The following is a 19,477-nucleotide window of genomic DNA, read 5'->3' on the forward strand; positions in this document are numbered from 1 at the left end:
TTATATGCACACGCATGCACATTCACCGTATGTTCACACGCATGTACAACAGGCACTTACATAATTACACAAAATGTAAATCTGTACACGTGTATATGCCGGGCCAAATTCACCAACAAAATGCAAACCTGTAACCGAGCTCAAGGTGAAGAAGGGTTAATACACAAGTACCAAAATCAACAAGGGGAATACAACCCAGGGGAGAAAGCAGAGGGGCCCACGGAACGTGGAAGATTCCGTGGCGGATGGAGGCTGCAGGACCAGTGGCTGGAAACCACACCGTCACCCCGACAGCGTGGCCCCAGCCCGTGGAAGGCGAGGCGCTAAAGTGAAGTCCCCGTAGGGCAGGGGTCCCTGAGGTCTGCTCCGTCCATGATGGGACTTCAAAGCAAACCCACTCCTTTGGAGGAACAACAAAGGCACCGCCCCCGGACGGTGGGAGGCAGCCTTCTCCTGAAGTGCCCCCGGAGCCTCCCTCCTGAGGCCCCGAGCTCAGCCTCCTCCTGTGCAGTCACGGTCACGGAGGCCGGGACCCCGCTCTTCCTCGGCCGTGAGCCCCTCCAAGCACTGTGCCCACACCCCGCCCCGGGGAAGCCCCCGTCGTGGCTGATAACGGTCGGTGAGTGGAAGGATTCCTCTGTCCTGTGGAGGAATCACACCATGAATCCCCAGGGGATGGGGACATGGCTGGTTTCCTCTTCCTCGCCTGCCCTGCCAATGCACCTCTCCCCGGTGAGCAGGTGAGCGCCTACGGCTGTTTGCCAGAATGGGACCTGTCCCCGCACCACAACCACCTGTCGCTGAGAGCGCTTAGCCAACCACCGGCTCACTCGGTCCTCCCGACTTGTGTAGACGCCTCACTCTGCCCACCGTGAACCTGCCCGGCCGTGAAGCCACGTTCAAGCCCAGACCGCGCAGAGTGTAGCTTCGGGCCCTGTGTCCCTCTCTCTCCGCTTGCCTCCCTGTGCCTGCCCCTCTCCCTGCCTTTCCTCACCCCTCCCCGGCTCACACTGGGCTGAGTCACGCTCTCTGACTGCCAGCGGGCCGGCCTGGGAGAGGATGGCCAGATGGGTCATGACTAAGATCTGGGTTTGTCTTCACGGCTACAGAGAACCCGTGACCCCTTCTGGGCCCCTCCAGGGCTTGGGGCGAAGGAAAGAGCAGACCAATGCACGGCTGTGTCAATGGGGAAGTCGCTTCTGAACTGGCCCGGGGGACCAGACTCGAGCAGTGGCCTGAGGGCCTTTCCTTGAAGCCTCTGGGTTTCCTGAACCTGACCACCTTGCAGAGGCCCCGGACACCGCCCAGCTGGGAACCAGGACACGAGGGATGTGAGCGCGAGGCTGCCACCAACTTGGAGGGCCCTGGGCGAGACACCGCTTCCCCAGGCCTTGGGTTCTGCATCTGTGAAATGAACGGCCACCCCCGGCGTGTCCGGCACTGTGGCACGGGGACAGCACCGAGCCAAGGGGGCGGGGAAGGGGCTCAAGGAAAGCGGCTACAGACAAAGCACCAGCACCAACACGGCCGCTGGAGCAGCACACGTCCGGAGAGGGCGGCCTGGCCCAGACCATGACTGAGGAATGACGGGGCCAGGCCACCAGGAGGAGGGGAGGTGGGTGGAGGGCTGTGTGGGACGAGGGACAGAAAACAGCAGCCCCAGGAAGACAGGTGCGGACGCGAGCACCGTGGACCCAGGTGGGTTCTCGATCTGTCTCGTCCCTGAGTGACCTCCATCAAATGCAGCCCCTCTCGTTTTGACCTTCAGCTGAGCTGCGTCCTCCACTTGTGTCTCCTAGCCTGGCCCCGTAGCTTCACTGCCAGGAACCCTTCCCTGCTCCCCTCTCCCGCCTCCCTCCCACCGCAGGCCCAGCAACCCTCAGCCCAAACCTCACCCCCTTACGTCCTGATTGTACCCTGTCACCGTGTCACGGTCGGAGATCTCAGCCACGTCACCTTTACTCCTCCTACCAAGCACACATACACAGTAGGTGCTCAACAAAAAATCTGTTAGTGATGCAAAATGGCCAAACGGGCGGGATGCCTGAAGGGCCAGGGCTGCTCTGCCTGTTGATTAAGCTCCTGGTCAAGCCCCCCTCCACGAAAAGTCTCCTGGATGAATCCCCTTCCCCGGGCACTCAGCCCAAGGAAGTTACGATCCCCACGACCGCCCTGCCCGGTGCCTTCTCAAAGGCTCCCAGACTAACCAGCGGACCCCCAGCCCACCCCAAGGAGCCTGGCCCCCGCCACCTGCCCCTCATAACCCATGCCCCCCGTGGTCATCCTAGGGACACAGGAAGTTCTGCCCGAGCACCTTGGAGCTGCTCTGCACAGACAGCCATGTGCAAGCACCCACGAGGGTCCCTGCAGGTCACAGAGCTCAGGGGGCACAGGTAGGGGGAAGGGAGGCGTCTGGAGAGACAGAAGACTTTTTACAGAAGACCCGACTTCTGGCCCCGAGCTGTCCGCACCAGCACTCCCGCAGCACACGCGTGCACACACCCCGGGGCCTCACCCTGGGGCCCCTCCGGTCTCCCCAAGGACCCCATCCGCTCACACACACCCCGGGGGCTCACCCTGGTGCCCCTCCAGTCTCCCCAAGGTCCCCATCTGCTCCGCCAGGTCGTTAGAACTCCACTGGCTCATCCCGATGAGGATGGAATTCTTCCCTTCGGCCATGTCCTCTGTGGGGGAAGCAGAGATGGGCGTGAGCGGACAGGCTGTGTTCAGGTGACCCTAGCCGTTGACGCAGACCTCGACTGCTGGACGTGTCTGTCCTCTGGACAGTACAACACATTCAGGAAGCTTCCGCCGCAAGCAGGCATCGCTGCTGTGCCCCACGGGGCCCCCCAGCTGCGGCTGAAGAAAGTAAGCAGGGGACAGTCCTGGGAAAGGGTGCAAACCCACACAAGTTTCTGTTCCTGGCAACAAGGGTGGTGTTTCCTGAAAAGAAGGAAAAGAAAAACCTTGCCACTTGCCACGAGTTTTTCTTTGGGTAAGTGACTTGACTTCACTGAGCCTCAGTTTTCCCATCAGAAAAACGGGACTGGCAAGGTCCACCTCGAAGAGCTGCCATGAGAATTAAGTGAGCTAAGGGGGATAAAGGTCTCGGAGCACACGAGGTGCCCACAGATAAAGACATTATGGTTACTCCTCTGCATGAGAAGGGGTTGCCACAGGTATCTGGGGTTTGAATGGGGCAGAAGCAGGTCTGCAGTAACCGGGGCGCGGAATTCTGGCTCCAAACAAGCCTTGAGCTGTACAGAACCACTGACTCTCATCTCAACCTTATGAACGTAGTGATACCCCCATCCTCCTCACGCCCCCCCAACCCTGTCTCTATCCGTGCCCTTACCCAACCTGAGCTCAGCGATTACTCTGAAGAAGTCAGTGGGGCCATATTCCCCAACCACACCGAACACAAGCCCCTGGGTCCCACACGACAGCTGCACACACCTGGTGCGGTCCCTCGTCCCAAAGCGGGGCGTTCCCTCAAGAACAAACCCACAGGTGTGCCCTGCCCCCGCTTGCAAAGTGACGGGCCTTCCTGGCAAAGGATGCTGTGCCCTCTCTCATGGGGCAGGTACTAAAGGGTGGTGGCGAAAATCCTCAAGCTCATGACAACTGAGAATAAAGGGACAGGACCCATTTCACTGCCAAAGATAGAACCAGCATGGCAGAGCACGGGGAGCTGTCCAGAGTTCTGACCGCTCTGGAGCTCAGCACTTTTCTCCCCCACTTCTGGCTGGGACACCTCGGCCAGCCTCATGGACTCGCCTATTTGATTTATTTAACAACGCTGATGAAATGTTTCCTCTGCACTGAGATGGTCATAATGCCTTACAAATACCAACTCACCCCACTCTCATCATGATACTGAAAAGGTACAACCCTCATCATCTGCATTTTATAGACGAGAGATCTGAAACGCGGAGTAGCTCAGTACCTTGCCCAAGGTCACCGGCGAGAGCCAGGACTGAAGCCCGGGTACACTGCTTCAAGAGTCCTGCAATCCTGGTGGCCTGCCCTGGACGTCCTGGATCGGCCCCCCAGCCCCCCGCCCAGGATCCACACCTGCCCAGATGATTTCCCGAGCCCCATGTGCTCCATTCTGGCACACGTCTACACGTCTAGGCAGTGCCGTGTTCCGGGCAGGCTCCTGGCTGGATTCCAGTCCAAACTCTGCCCCATGTCAGCCTGGGCCTTTGCACGTGCCCTCAACTCTTCCTGTCTTCTCATCTCTTCCTTGGGAGTAACAGCTCTGGTTCTGGAGCCCTTTCCAGCAGGCCATCATGAGGGTGAAGGAGAACACTGTGAATCTGTAAAATCTACGGGGGCCAAGGTGCCCACCCCCAGACACTGGCTTCTCTGCTCCCACCCCTAACGGAGAGACAGGGACAGGCTCAGGAACACGCCTGTGCTCTGCTCCCGGGATGGCTCCGTTACCCAGCGCCCACAGCGTCAGCAGCCCACTCGTCCCGGGGACAACCAGCCCCACCCCGGCTGTGTGCAACACAAGGGGCCCGGGCCCCAGAGACTCACCTGGGGCCACACGTTGGCCAGTCACTGGCCCAACCTCTGCCCCTGGCGGCCTGCACCTGTGTCTGCTACCTCCCTTCCAGGCGGAGGCTGTGTGCCCACAGGAAAAGCCCAGAGATGTGCCCCCTGTTCTCCAGGAGACCGGCCGCGGTCTGTAAAATCAGTGCTTTATCCTGTTCCCTTCGCTGGGAGGAACCGGGCATTGGAGCACGCAGCCGGGTCTCCGCAAGACCGAGGGCAGCTCTCCGCCCGGCCTCGCACCAGGAGGGGAGCAGGGTGTCCACCGGGCATGGGGACAGCAGAGCAGGGGACACGGGAGATGAGGCGGCAGGCGGAAACCTCCAACGTCCCGCCCGGGGAGGGCTCCGCTGGGCCCCTGGTTGGGCTCGGCTGCGACCTCGGGGACCAGGCCGCTTGTGCGGGTCCACGGCAACGAGCCGGCTCTTGTCTAGATGTTGGGAGAGGGGACCGAGAGAACGAGCGGAGGGAAGGGGCCTGGGCCTCAGCAGGGGGCGCCTCCTGCTCACTCACTCACCCCTCCGTGTTCCCTTAGGCTAGAGGGGGGCGAGTCCTTCACTTTGAACAGCGACGCTGAGCAGAACGGTGATCAACAAACCACTCGTATTCACAAGTACAACTTGAGGCAGGCGTCTGGGTGGTTTAGTGGGTTAAGCGTCCGACTTCAGCTCAGGTCATGATCTCACAGTTTGTGGGTTCGGGCCCCGCGTTGGGCTCTGTGCCGACAGCTTGGAGCCTGGAGCCTGCTTTGGGTTCTATGTCTCCCTCTCTCTCTGCTCCTCCCCAGCGCTCGCTCTCTCTCTCTCACTCTCTCTCTCTCAAATAAACATCAAAACTAATAATAAAAAAAAATACAAATACAACTTGGTAGGTGCTGACAAACGGACACACCCCTGACACCATCTCCCGAGTTTCACCCCCTCCCTCCCCCTGCCCCCCTCCCCTTCTCCCCTCCAGTTTCTGCTTTTCACTGTCTACCGGAGTCTGCTCCCTTGCCTTACTTACAGCTCGCCTGTCTCCCACCCCCACCGCTGACCGGTGGCTCCGGAAGCACGGGGACAGCGCCCATCTGCCACACCCCCGCTGTGAGAGGCAGCGTCCCCGAGGAGCAGATACTCACAGGTGAGTGGATTCTAGCCCCTGCTTGGCCTGACCTCGAGTAACCTTGGGTGACCCTGAGCAAGCCTCCCAACGCTCTGGCCTCAGTTTCCCAGCCCGGAGACGGTGGTGGTGGTGCTGAACTCCAAGACCTTGCGGGCCCCTCTGGGCCCCCCTGAGTCTTCCCTTGCTCTGCACCCCAGCCCTGGCAGACTGGGCCGTGGCCCCCAGATATCCTCTGACAGGAGGGAGGCACCTCTCCTGGGTCTGGGGACCTGGACCCCAACGCCCGCCCCGCAGTGCTCACCAGCCACGCGAGGCCCCGGGCCTCCCGCCGTGGCCCACGGAGCCGGCATCCTGCCCAGGGTGTCAGGGACCCAGACGGTCTCCTGCCCGAGTCCGGGACACTCACCGCCCGGACCTGGGGGCTGCGGACTGCCTGTTGGGCCTCGCCCAGCCCAGGGGACAGAGAAGGACAGCTTCACCTCTGACTGCCTGAGCCACGGAGACTCCAACGGCCTTGTCTCGGGGACAGCACAGAGCACACAGGGGGTGGGGAGGGCAACCGGGAGGAAGGGGGCCTCCGCAGCCTGTGGGGTGCGGGGCGGGGGCAGGACGTGCCCACAGCTGCTCAGGGGGCAAGCCGGTGAGCAGGCCCGCCCCCAGTGCCTCCTGCTGCCAGCCGTCCCGTCATCGGGGAAGCCGGCCCTGAGGAACTGCAAAATGTTTTAAATAAAAGCGTTCTAAGCATCAAAATATTGACGTCACTGCTGTCACATTGTGCGCTAGTTGCTATGGAGAAGCAGTCCCGGCAGCGCTCTGGCCAGACACCCCTGGGAGACAGCACACGGGTCCCACATGGGCCGGGTGTCGGTTGGCTTGGGGTCTGCCCAGCTGTGCCCTGTGCCCCCCTGAAAGGCACCTGAACTGGGCACTCCCCACTTCCGGAGGCACAGAGCTGACCCGGACACTAAGGCCCAGAGAAGGGCAATGGCGTGGCTGAGACCATGAGGCCACGTCCCCGGTGTCCTGCTGCAGGCCCAGATGTCTTCCCAGCACGCGGTCTGTTTCTGGTTCGAGACCCCATCTCGCTAGGCATTTTACAGCTGGCTGTCCCGGGAGTGCGTCAGCCCCCCAGATACGGTGACTTCCCCGGTGGGGCCAAGCCGGCCAGGTGAGGACCGGGGCCCCTGGGTTGGGGAGGCAGCCAGGCAAGCGTGAACGTGGGGACCTTCTGTCCGCTGCCCACTGGCGCCCACGCCTGCCCTGCGTGCGCGCTCTCGCCCAGAGCCGGAAACGCGCACCCGCTTTGGCGCGCCCGTCCCCACTCCCTGCTTCCTGTTCTTCGTCCCCTTGACCATGCCCCTGCTGTCCGCCGGCCCCCTTGTACCCACTGGACGGGCCGCCCGCCAACCCCCCCCCCGTGCCCCCTGGACGTGCCCCCCTCGCGCCCGCTGGACGTGACTCCCTCGCACCCACTGGATGTGTCGCCCGCCGGCCTCCCTCGTACCCGTTGGACACGCCCCCTCTTACTCGCAGGACGTGCCCCCCTCTTACCCGCTGGACACGCCCCCCTCGCGCCCGCTGGACGCGCCCCCCTCACACGCCCTGGATGTGCCCCCTCGCGCCCGCTGGAGGTGCCCCCCTTGCGCCCTCTGGATATGCTGCCCGCTGACCCCCCCCGTGCCCCATGGACGTGCCCCCCTCGCGCCCGCTGGACGTGACTCCCTCGCACCCACTGGACGGGCCGCCCGCCAACCCCCCCGTGCCCCCTGGACGCGCCCCCCTCACACGCCCTGGATGTGCCCCCTCGCGCCCGCTGGAGGTGCCCCCCTTGCGCCCTCTGGATATGCTGCCCGCTGACCCCCCCCCGTGCCCCATGGACGTGCCCCCCTCGCGCCCGCTGGACGTGACTCCCTCGCACCCACTGGACGGGCCGCCCGCCAACCCCCCCGTGCCCCCTGGACGCGCCCCCCTCACACGCCCTGGATGTGCCCCCTCGCGCCCGCTGGAGGTGCCCCCCTTGCGCCCTCTGGATATGCTGCCCGCTGACCCCCTCGTGCCCTCTGGATGTGCCCCCCTCATACCCGCTGGACATGTCCCTTCGCGCCTGCTGGACGTGCCCCCCTCACGCTCCCCTGGACGTGCCCCTCTGGTGCCTGCTGGACATGCCGTCTTCGTGCCCGCTGGACACGCCGCCCGCCAGCCCCCTCGTGCCCCCAGGGCGTGTCCCCCTCGCGCCCGCTGGACGTGACTCCCTCGCACCCACTGGACGGGCCGCCCGCCAACCCCCCCGTGCCCCCTGGACGTGCCCCGCTCGCGCCCCCTGGATGTGCTGCCCGTGGCCTCCCTCGTACCGGTTGGACATGCCCCCTCTTACTCACAGGACGTGCCCCCCTCTTACCCACTGGACATGTCCCTCTCGCGCCCCCTGGACATGCCCCCCTCGCGCCCGCTGGACGTGACTCCCTCGCACCCACTGGATGTGTCGCCCGCCGGCCTCCCTCGTACCCGTTGGACACGCCCCCCCCTTACTCGCAGGACGTACCCCCCTCTTACCCGCTGGACACGCCACTCTCGTGCCCCCTGGACATGCCCCCCTCGTGCCTGCTGGACATGTCGTCTTCGTGCCCGCTGGACATGCCTCCATCCCGCCCTCTGACACACCGCCCGCCAGCCCCCTCGTGCCCCCAGGACGTGTCCCCCTCGCACCTGCTGGACGTGCCCCCCTGGTACCCACGGGAGGTCTGCAGCAGTCCTGCTCACCGCCCCGCAACCCCTCTGCGACTGATTCTATGTGCCTGGCACAGGGTCTCAGACAGGCAGCCAGCCTCTCCTCTGCCCCTCGTGCCAGACCCCTGACCCCTGGTGCACGGGCCCCTGGGTCCCCGGAAGGGCCACCGTCCTGCTTGAGTGCCATCACACTGGCTGCCTCCTCCGTCAGAAGGCTCCTTCCCCTCGTGACTACGGAGAGGGCACGACCAACCCCACTAAGTTAGGGACCCACGTCCACTCCCTGTTAACACCTGCTGACTTACGCAGGGGCGTCACCCCCTTGGGAGGGTGACTTCCTCCGTGTCACTGCTGGGTTTGCCTCTCCCGCTAAACCACCAGCATCAGGAGGGCAGCGCCCACGCCCAGAGGCCTCTACAGCTCAGCGAGCGCCTGGCACAGCCCCTGAGGTGGACCAAGGACACAGCCAGTGCCCCTGCCTCGGGGACTCAGAATCGGGCACACGTGAAGTGCGGGGCACAGCGTCCAAGAGGGAGAGACGCTAACCCCCACCAAGATCCCCTTCGTGAGGCTTCTAGAAAGCTCACCCAGCCAGTGGCGGGAAGATGGAGTTCACTCACCTCTGGCATCAAAGAATTCATCGTCTGAGCTCTCCACTGAGTCGCTGAGGACGTTTCGAAGGTGCCAGGGGGCACCGCCGCCCGGGGGAGGGCCACCTGTGGAAGAGAACATACCTGTTAGCCAGTCCTGAGACCCAGTCCCAGCTGAGCGGTAAAGCTGCACGAACGCCACCCCCCCACTGCCCCGTGCTCAGCACCCCGCCCCCGCCCCCTGCGGGGGCTCAGCACCTCCCCCCACCCCCCACCCACCCCCTGCTGGGGCTCAGCAGCTCCCCCCACCCCCTGCGGGGGCTCAACAGCTCCCCCCACACCCCCACCCACCCCCTGCGGGGGCTCAGCACCTCCCCCCACCCCCTACCCACCCCCTGCTGGGGCTCAGCACCTCCCCCCACCCCCCACCCACCCCCTGCTGGGGCTCAGCACCTCCCCCCCCCACCCCTCCCCCCCCCCCCCCGCAGCGGTCCGGACAGTGCTCCACGTGTGCCAGAACGCACGGCGTGACGTGCAGGGTGAGCGCTGGACCTCGCGCTCACACACGGGCGGGAAGGGGCCCTGGTCACGGTGGCCGCTCAGGGGCACCACCGCCTTACAACACCACCCTCTGCCAACGGGGCGTCAAGGTCGGCGGAACAGGGGAGAAGGGCCCAGAAAATCACGCCGGTCGCATGCACTTCCTCGCGCAGGGCGACGTGCTCCCGCGTGCGTCTCTGTCCGGGGCCGGTCAGGTGGCCCAGCCCGGGGAGGGCAGGAGGGTGCAGGAGCGGGGCAGCCGATACCCGGGCAGCATGTTCCGGCCAGGACCTCGGCCTCCATCGCAGACGCACGGCCTGAGCCCCAGCCCTGCGCCGACCCCGCGGCTTGCAACCTGCATGGCGGTCCTTCCACACCACAGCCTCAGTTTCCCCACCTCTAAAGAACCGACCACCATCAGTCCGGAGCTCGAAGGATCAGAAGAGATGTACACTCAGAGTCTGCGTCTCAGGCCCAGTATTTATGATGACTAACGTCCACAGAAGCCAGGGGCGGGAGGGGGGCCGAGGGGTCCCCGGGACGGTCAGGGGAAGGGCGCACCCGGACCCGGAACACCCCCCGCCCCACCTCCACAGGCACCTGGGTCCTCACCGTGGACCAGCGGGTGCCCAGCACATCCTCCCCATGCCGCTCCCCCCCCCCGCCCCCCCAGGCACACGAAACCCTGGGCATTGCCCAGGGGATGGAGATCTAGCTGCCAAAACTGAAACCAGAAAAGCGTCAGGACAAAACTGACCCGGTAATTTTCCTGAGGAAGCAGTCAGGAGTGCACGGTTAACCCTCGCGTTCTGGCAGCTCCGGGGCCTGGGAAGAAATCCCAGAGCCCGGGCGCAGGGACGGGGCGTGCGCGCACACACGGCCATAAAGGGACTTCTTCTTGGCGGCCGCGAGGACGCAGTCGCTCCTGGTGTGTGCGCGGGGAAGGCTGCCCGCGGGGTGTGGCTGGGAGAGGAGGGGGAGGCAGGTGGGTCCTGGAACAGCGTGTGCCGTGGGCCCCACGTCCTGAAAAACGGTCCCGCGTCTGAGGGGGATGCGGGCGGCGTGTTGGTCAAGAGCTCAGGTCGGGGGAGGAAGGGGCCAGGGGTCAAGCCGTGAGATGACAGGGGGCCCCCCACCCTCCGTGCCTCAGACGGCAGGGGAGGGTGGGAGCCTGTCGGAAAACGCAGGCAAATTCAACACAGCGCCCGTTAGCGCAGGGCCTGGGGCACGGCCAGCGTCCACGTCAGCCGTCATCGCACGTACACGCGGAGGCAGGGCCGTGGCGGGAAGGGCGTGCCCCAAATGCCAGCCGGACACTATCCCCCCAGGGCAGAACCCGACGGGGGGAGGCCGGGAGGACGCAGTGTTCACACGAAACACGTAATTTCACGGGACTGTTAATTTTATAAACCATCCTACCTTACTGGTTCTAAGGTGAGCATTGTTTCACACATTCCAACATCTCCAAAACCGGAGTGCATCTCGCTTTTAAAAAAATTTCTTTTAATGTTTATTTATTTCTGGGAAAGAGAGACAGCACGAGCAGGGGAGGGGCAGAGAGCGAGGGGGACACAGAATCCGAAGCAGGCTCCAGGCTCCGAGCTGTCAGCACAGAGCCCGACGCGGGGCTCGAACCCACGAACTGTGAGATCACCACCTGAGCTGAAGTCAGGGGCTTAACTGAGCCACCCAGGGGCCCCAGTCATATGCAGAGTTTTTACTGTGGGGGGGTCAGCGCCCCCAGCCCCTGACTGCGGGGGGATCAGCGCCCCCAGCCCCTGAGTATGGGGGGGTCAGCGCCCCCAGCCCCCACATAGCTCCAGGGTTTATAAAATAATAGTGCATCGTAGCTACTGATCACATCTTGGATTCTGTGGCAAACGGTAAAACCACCAGGCACACAGGGTACGTCTTTCCCGGGGCTTCGGCCCTGGCCACCAGGCACACAAGCCTTGTGTCGGAGAGACCCGCATTCCTGTAGCAGCAATGCCCCTGCCTCGGTTCCCCCATCTGTGTGAGGGGAGAAACCTGACGGAGACTATCCGTTTTCAGTTCTGACTCACGTTGGAGGCGCCCGTCGGGGACACACGGCTGGGGCCAATGAGCAAGTGAGAGGTGGGCGCTCTCCCCGGCCATGGCTCCCATGCCCCCTGTGCCCAGTCCCTGCTCTCCTCGCCCCGCCCCACCCCTGCAGGATGCTGGCACTGTTCCCCGCCCGGGGCCCAGATCCCAGCACATAAACTGTTCCCGAAGGGCGAGGCCGGCCCAGGGACACAGCTTCCTGCCTGTCCCTCCTGCCCCACCCCCCCACAAACTCCCAAACACACACCCAGCCTGGGCGCCAGGCGAGAAGCCCTTTCTGAAGCCCGGAAGCCACCTCCGGGTGTCAAGCTGGGTCTGGCCCCCACTCCCCACGGGGACCCTCGAAGCTTTCGATTCTTACCCACCAGGCGGGCATTGTGGCACGGTGGTTGGCAATCTCCCGCTCACGCGCCCTGGATTTCCCGCAGGGGATGCACCAAAACTGAGTACTTCCGATGAGGGGAGGGACTGTGTCCCTGACGTAGGTGGAGGATGTCCAGCCGGTGCCGTGAGACGGGGCAAGAAACAAAACTGCCTCTGTTCTCAGATGGCCTCATTGTCTACACAGAAAACAAAGGCTCAGGGCGCCTGGGGGCTCTGACCGTTAAGTGACTCTTGGCTTCAGCTCAGATCTCACCGTTCTGGGGTTCCAGCTCCGTGCTAACAGTGTGGAGCCCACCTGGGATCCTCTCTCTCCCTTACTCTCTGCCCCTCCCCTGCTCGCTTTCTCAAAATAAACCTCTTTTTTAGAAAAAAGCTCTATGGGGTCCCCCGGGGGGCTCAGTCCGTTAAGCGTCCGACTTCGGCTCAGGTCATGATCTCGCGGTTCGTGGGTTCGAGCCCCGCGTCGGGCTCTGCGCTGACAGCTCGGAGCCTGGAGCCCGTTTCGGATTCTGTGTCTCCCTCTCTCTCTGCCCCTCCCCTGTCCGTGCTCTGTCTCTCTCTCAAAAATAAATACGCATCCAAAAAAAATTTTTTAAACGTTGTAAAAATAAAAAAGTTCTACAAAATCCACAAACCAAAACACGCTATGAGAACAAATAGTTCAATACAGCAAGATCGCCGCATATAAGGTCAATATACAAGAGTCAACTGCACTCTCTATATTATCAACGAAGGATGAGAATTTGAAGTTAAATAAACAATACCGCTTACAATATCACCAAAAAAATAGTAAAACCACAAAAAGAAGTGCCTGCAGGTATAAATCAAACGGATACTGAAATTTCGGTGATCCCAAAAGTACGATGATGTAAACTTCTGCTGAATTTACATTAATTTTATATGGTTTCTCCATCAACAGACACTAAAGGTCTAAAACCCACCACACACGCCATATTAACATGCCAACATCCCTTGTGGTCCAAATCCATCCTGTTCCCAAGAAGCGAGCACCTGGGGGTCAGGACAGTCATACTGGCCCCAAGATTCGGTCCCTGAGTTGGGGGGGGCGGCGCATGGGCTGCAAGTGTGTAAGCAGTGATGGGCTCATCTGAAGCTTTACCCGAGTCTCCCTGGTTCTTGAGCTTGAAGAGCGAGGGTTCAGGTTTGGGAGAAGTTCCCAACATGGTGCCCCTCGCACCTGTTCGGGGACACTCCATCCAAGAAAAAAGGCAAGAACGTTTCTGCTAGCCCTCCACACACACACACACACACACACACACACACACACACACACACGCTCCACAGCCTGAGGAAAGAGAAAGCCTCCAGAATTTGTCACTCACACGCCACCCCCACAACGTCCCTTTGGGCCACCATCACCCTAGGTTGCTGCCACGCCGACGACGTGTGTGACGGGCTGGGCTTCGTGGGGGCCCCGGCAGGAGGGCCCGGCTGCGGGGAAGCTGGGCTGGCTCCGCTGGGAGAGCCGTTCTCCCCGCTGCAGGTGGGCCGAGACGGAGGGGGCTCGGTGTCAGAGAGGGCTGCCCGGACCACAGGCACCGCGCTGGGGGCTGGGGACACCGCGGCGAGTAGGCGGCAGAGAGGGTGGGGACCGCACGGAGCTCACCTTCTGCGGGGGCGCGGGGGACGCAGAGCTGGGTCGGGTGACTGACAAAGACGATTTTCGCAGCAGAAAGTCACGTGGAGAAAATGGGATCCTGCCTCCCACCTCTGCCCCCTTCCCCGAGCAGCTGACGGTGGCAACATGGCCTGAAGAACAGGCCAGCACGGAGGGAGCTGTGGACACTGAACTCTCGTGTGCCTCTCCTTTCGAATAGACCCTCACCTGCCGGTTGACTCTCCTCTGTGGCCAAAGTCTTTACCCGAATTTCTGTTCAAAGGCACATTTTCCTTGTTTACGGTTTATTCTTGCCTTCAAAACGCATCCCTGCAGTGTTGGTTTTTTTTTTTAATGTTTACTTATTTTTCAGAGAGAGAGAGAGAGAGAGTATGATCAGGGAAGGGGCAGAGGTGGGGGTGGGGGCAGAATCCGAAGCAGGCTCCAGGCTTCCGAGCTGTCAGCACAGAGCCCGACGCGGGGCTTGAACTCATGAACTGCAAGATCACGAACCTGAGTTGAAGTTGGACACTTAACCGACTGAGCCACCCAGGCGCCCCTTTTTTTAAAAAAAAATTTTTTTACCGTTTATTAATGCATTGGTTCTTAAATACAGTAATTTTGTGGCAAGGTCTGTGCGGACAGCTCAGAACCTGGAGCCTGCTTCGGATTCTACGTCTCCATCTCTCTGCCCCCCCTCCACTCACACTCTCTCTCTCTCTCTCTCTCTCAAAAATTTTTTGAAACCTACGGTAAGTTTGCTTGGACACCTGCAAATCCCTCCTCTCAGGCAGGGGCCACCGCAAACAATGTCTGGAAAGGGTGGGGTGGGGTCTCAGCTGTCCACGCACCCAGACACGAGAACCCACGAAGGCGGGCAGCGCCAAGCAGCAGCCGTGACTGGCTTCCACGTGGGGCTGTGCCCTTCCCCTGTTCCTCTAGCAGATCTTTCAACGAGGTCCTATGTGACAAAGGGGGGCAGCGATGGGCGGGTGACTTGGGGGGGTGTGAGAGGAAGGCCTTTCTGACAGCGTGTCCATCGTGAGAAAGGGCCAGACACACCAAGTGCGTGTGCACGTGTGTATGCACACATGCTCCTGCACACACACGTGTGGGGTACACGGACAGAGCGCATGCGTGCGAACATTCTTCCAGCTGGGCACGTCTGAGGGGCGGGAAGAAGCCGCGTGGCTGGAGCTGGATGGAGGGGAGACAGGTGCAAAGGGGGAGGGGGCCGGGCCGGGTGGGACATTGCCCGCTGTGGACGGGCTCCCGACCCAGACTCTTATCACCCACACACTCGGGAAGAGGGGGACCCCGATGCCAAGAGGGCCAGGGAGTCTCCCAAGCATGGGGTGGGGCCCACAGATCAGGTGCACTGAGGGCCACACCATTAGCGTCTGGGCTCAGTGACCCCAGAGCTTGGAGGGTAAAGCGTCCTTGAGCTGGTCCCCACGCTGCCTCTCTCTGCGTGCTGTGTCCAGCACAGGGTCCCGGGGAGGGGAGCTCCGAGAAATGTTGGGCAAATGGATAAAGTGACGTGGAGTCATAGAATGTGCCAGATACCCCGCTCACCTAGAGGAACCCTAACCAGCCCCCGGAGGGCACCGTGCGTCCCCCGCTTACCTAGAGGAACCCTAACCAGCCCCCGGAGGGCACCGTGCGTCCCCCGCTTACCTAGAGGAACCCTAACCAGCCCCCCGGAGGGCACCGTGCGTCCCCCGCTTACCTAGAGGAACCCTAACCAGCCCCCGGAGGGCACCGTGCGTCCCCCGCGTACCTAGAGGAACCCTAACCAGCCCCCGGAGGGCACCGTGCGTCCCCCGCTTACCTAGAGGAACCCTAACCAGCCCCCGGAGGGCACCGTGCGTCCCCCGCTTACCTAGAGGAACCCTAACCAGCCCCCCGGAGGGCACCGTGCGTCCCCCGCTTACCTAGAGGAACCCTAACCAGCCCCCCGGAGGGCACCGTGCGTCCCCCGCTTACCTAGAGGAACCCTAACCAGCCCCCCGGAGGGCACCGTGCGTCCCCCGCTTACCTAGAGGAACCCTAACCAGCCCCCCGGAGGGCACCGTGCGTCCCCCGCTTACCTAGAGGAACCCTAACCAGCCCCCCGGAGGGCACCGTGCGTCCCCCGCTTACCTAGAGGAACCCTAACCAGCCCCCCGGAGGGCACCGTGCGTCCCCCGCTTACCTAGAGGAACCCTAACCAGCCCCCCGGAGGGCACCGTGCATCCCCCGCTTACCTAGAGGAACCCTAACCAGCCCCCCGGAGGGCACCGTGCGTCCCCCGCGTACCTAGAGGAACCCTAACCAGCCCCCGGAGGGCACCGTGCGTCCCCCGCGTACCTAGAGGAACCCTAACCAGCCCCCGGAGGGCACCGTGCGTCCCCCGCGTACCTAGAGGAACCCTAACCAGCCCCCGGAGGGCACCGTGCGTCCCCCGCGTACCTAGAGGAACCCTAACCAGCCCCCGGAGGGCACCGTGCGTCCCCCGCTTACCTAGAGGAACCCTAACCAGCCCCCGGAGGGCACCGTGCGTCCCCCGCTTACCTAGAGGAACCCTAACCAGCCCCCGGAGGGCACCGTGCGTCCCCCGCTTACCTAGAGGAACCCTAACCAGCCCCCGGAGGGCACCGTGCGTCCCCCGCTTACCTAGAGGAACCCTAACCAGCCCCCGGAGGGCACCGTGCGTCCCCCGCTTACCTAGAGGAACCCTAACCAGCCCCCGGAGGGCACCGTGCGTCCCCCGCTTACCTAGAGGAACCCTAACCAGCCCCCGGAGGGCACCGTGCGTCCCCCGCTTACCTAGAGGAACCCTAACCAGCCCCCCGGAGGGCACCGTGCGTCCCCCGCTTACCTAGAGGAACCCTAACCAGCCCCCGGAGGGCACCGTGCGTCCCCCGCTTACCTAGAGGAACCCTAACCAGCCCCCGGAGGGCACCGTGCGTCCCCCGCGTACCTAGAGGAACCCTAACCAGCCCCCGGAGGGCACCGTGCGTCCCCCGCGTACCTAGAGGAACCCTAACCAGCCCCCGGAGGGCACCGTGCGTCCCCCGCGTACCTAGAGGAACCCTAACCAGCCCCCGGAGGGCACCGTGCGTCCCCCGCGTACCTAGAGGAACCCTAACCAGCCCCCGGAGGGCACCGTGCGTCCCCCGCTTACCTAGAGGAACCCTAACCAGCCCCCGGAGGGCACCGTGCGTCCCCCGCTTACCTAGAGGAACCCTAACCAGCCCCCCGGAGGGCACCGTGCGTCCCCCGCTTACCTAGAGGAACCCTAACCAGCCCCCGGAGGGCACCGTGCGTCCCCCGCTTACCTAGAGGAACCCTAACCAGCCCCCGGAGGGCACCGTGCGTCCCCCGCTTACCTAGAGGAACCCTAACCAGCCCCCGGAGGGCACCGTGCGTCCCCCGCTTACCTAGAGGAACCCTAACCAGCCCCCGGAGGGCACCGTGCGTCCCCCGCTTACCTAGAGGAACCCTAACCAGCCCCCGGAGGGCACCGTGCGTCCCCCGCTTACCTAGAGGAACCCTAACCAGCCCCCCGGAGGGCACCGTGCGTCCCCCGCTTACCTAGAGGAACCCTAACCAGCCCCCCGGAGGGCACCGTGCGTCCCCCGCTTACCTAGAGGAACCCTAACCAGCCCCCCGGAGGGCACCGTGCGTCCCCCGCTTACCTAGAGGAACCCTAACCAGCCCCCCGGAGGGCACCGTGCGTCCCCCGCTTACCTAGAGGAACCCTAACCAGCCCCTGGAGCACACCGTGTGTCCCCCGCTTACCTAGAGGAACCCTAACCAGCCCCCGGAGGGCACTGTGCGTCCCCCACTTACCTAGAGGAACCCTAACCAGCCCCCGGAGGGCACCGTGCGTCCCCCGCTTACCTAGAGGAACCCTAACCAGCCCCCGGAGGGCACCGTGCATCCCTGTCCTGCACCTGTTCGCTCCAGGTCACAAAGCTGGTAAGTGACGGAGGCGAGGCCCGACCAGACCCCAGACCCGTCCGGCCTGCCCACCGGGTCTGCGGGTCAGCGTCCGGGTATCCCCAGGCCCACGTGGACATCGGAAGGTGCACCTGCTTTCCTTGGAGAGCGCTGTCCTCCCAAAGCCCGTCCCCCTCCCCGAGCCGGTCCTGAAGACACACAGACTCACACGCGCTCCCACATCACCCCTTCCCTGTCCCTGTCCCTCAGGCACACCTGCCAGCTCGCAGCCGCGGGTGAAAACATCGCAGAAAGGCCAGCGTGTGGCCGCGCAGCAGCACAAACCTGGGCTCCTCCTCACTACCACTTACGTGTCCGCGGCAGAAGCGCGGGAAGCTGGCGGGCCTCACCTTTGTCATCTGTGAGAGGGGTAGGCGCTACCTCACTGTCGGGAGACTCCGCGCACACGGCCCGCGGCATCTGGGCACTTGGGGGACGCTGAGCCCCTCAGGAGCCGGACCGAGGTTTAGACGGGCGCGGGGGCTTCCGGGGCACCCCCCCCCCCAGGGCCACAGACCCCTCTGCTCCTCCAAGGCCCAACGGACGCCCCCCAGCACACCCCGCACGCTCTCCTCTGGCCCCTCTCCCCCACCACACTGACTTAAAGGTCTAAATCAGGCCAGGAGGGAAAAGGGAAAACCCTTCCCCAGCCCGAGGGCAAGAGCCCACCAGAAGGAGACCCCACCCTGCGCCCAGGAACCCAGCCGGAGGGCAAAGCCCTGTAAAGCCAGGGACGCGGGCTTGGCCCCCGTCTTCTAGGGCCAGATGGGGGCCAGACGGTGCCCGGAGGAAGCAGTTAGGGAGAGAGCAGTCCCTCCCCCTGGGACGCAGCCTGGGGACCCAGCACCCAGTGGAGCCCCCTAGGCCAGCCTGGCCCCAGCACTAAACGTCAACACTGCGCCCCACAGGTGTGGACACAGGTCCCCAGGCAGAGGGCCTGCAGGCTGGAGAGCCTGGAGGCCTTCCCGGGGAGGGAAGCTGAGCCTTAAAGAGAGGGTAGGCAGGCTGGGAGGAAGGAAAGACATGGGTCAAAGCCATCAGGCCATTTCTACAAGAAGCTGGATCTAGAACCTTCTCCAAAACGGGAAGTCTGGCTGGAAGGAGCAAGGAGGGGACCCAGGGGTCTGCCGTGACAGCCACACTCCGCAGGTGTTCAGGTAACACCTGCCAAGTCCCAGACCTCCAGGGACCCTCAAGTGCCCCCGAGAGGCTGGGGTGGGGCGGCCGGCACTGCACCTGCCCTCCCCGGCCCTGCCTGAGGCCAAGGAGACACAGGCTGCGTCCCAACAACACGTGCCTCAGGGGACACGGGTTGAGAGAGAAAAGTGCTCTGCTGTGGCTCACGTAGGCCCCTGTCCCCATTCTCTCTGTGTCCATCACACACACGGACACACACATACACATACACAAACACACACGGACACACATGCACACGTGCACACCCACACGTGTGCACTTACAAACACACGTGCACACACACGTACGAGAACGGCCCCAGAGCGTGGGTCTCACTACCGTCGATGCTGCGGAAACAATCAGGCCACCAGACTCCCTGTGGGCGGTGGGGACCCTGGGGACACACAGAGCGTGGAGGCTGCATGTGGCTCGCACAGACACGCTCACACAGCTTCACACCCAGCCTCGCAACACGGAGCCACATCTCACTGCTGCTCTGATCCCGCCCGGGCTCCCAGGGGTCCACGAGCAGGACAGACTGAGACGCAGGGTCTGGCGGGCCCCCCCCCCCACCCAGAGCCGGGCCTTCTGCCTCACACCCTCCCCCTTGGTGCTGGTTCAAGCCCCAGCCCTGCCGCCTATCCCCTGGGCATCTCAGTAAGTGTTACCACACCACGCCGTGCCTCAGTTTCCTCCTCTGTGAAATGGGGGTAAG

General features: G+C 63.3%; 1 protein-coding gene across 1 annotated transcript in view; it reads right to left on the reverse strand.

Annotated features, from left to right (window-relative positions):
• PITPNM3 (PITPNM family member 3) overlaps nt 1–19,477 on the reverse strand; it is a 73,685-nt gene that overhangs the window by 45,252 nt on the left and 8,956 nt on the right. The window contains 2 exon segments of the mRNA XM_053893017.1: nt 2,577–2,684; nt 9,009–9,104. Of these exon segments, the coding sequence (XP_053748992.1) occupies nt 2,577–2,684; nt 9,009–9,104 (204 nt within the window).

The sequence above is a fragment of the Panthera pardus genome, unplaced genomic scaffold (genome assembly GCF_024362965.1).
Source record: "Panthera pardus isolate Hobbes unplaced genomic scaffold, ASM2436296v1 HiC_scaffold_3, whole genome shotgun sequence".
Classification (NCBI taxonomy): Eukaryota; Metazoa; Chordata; class Mammalia; order Carnivora; family Felidae; genus Panthera; species Panthera pardus.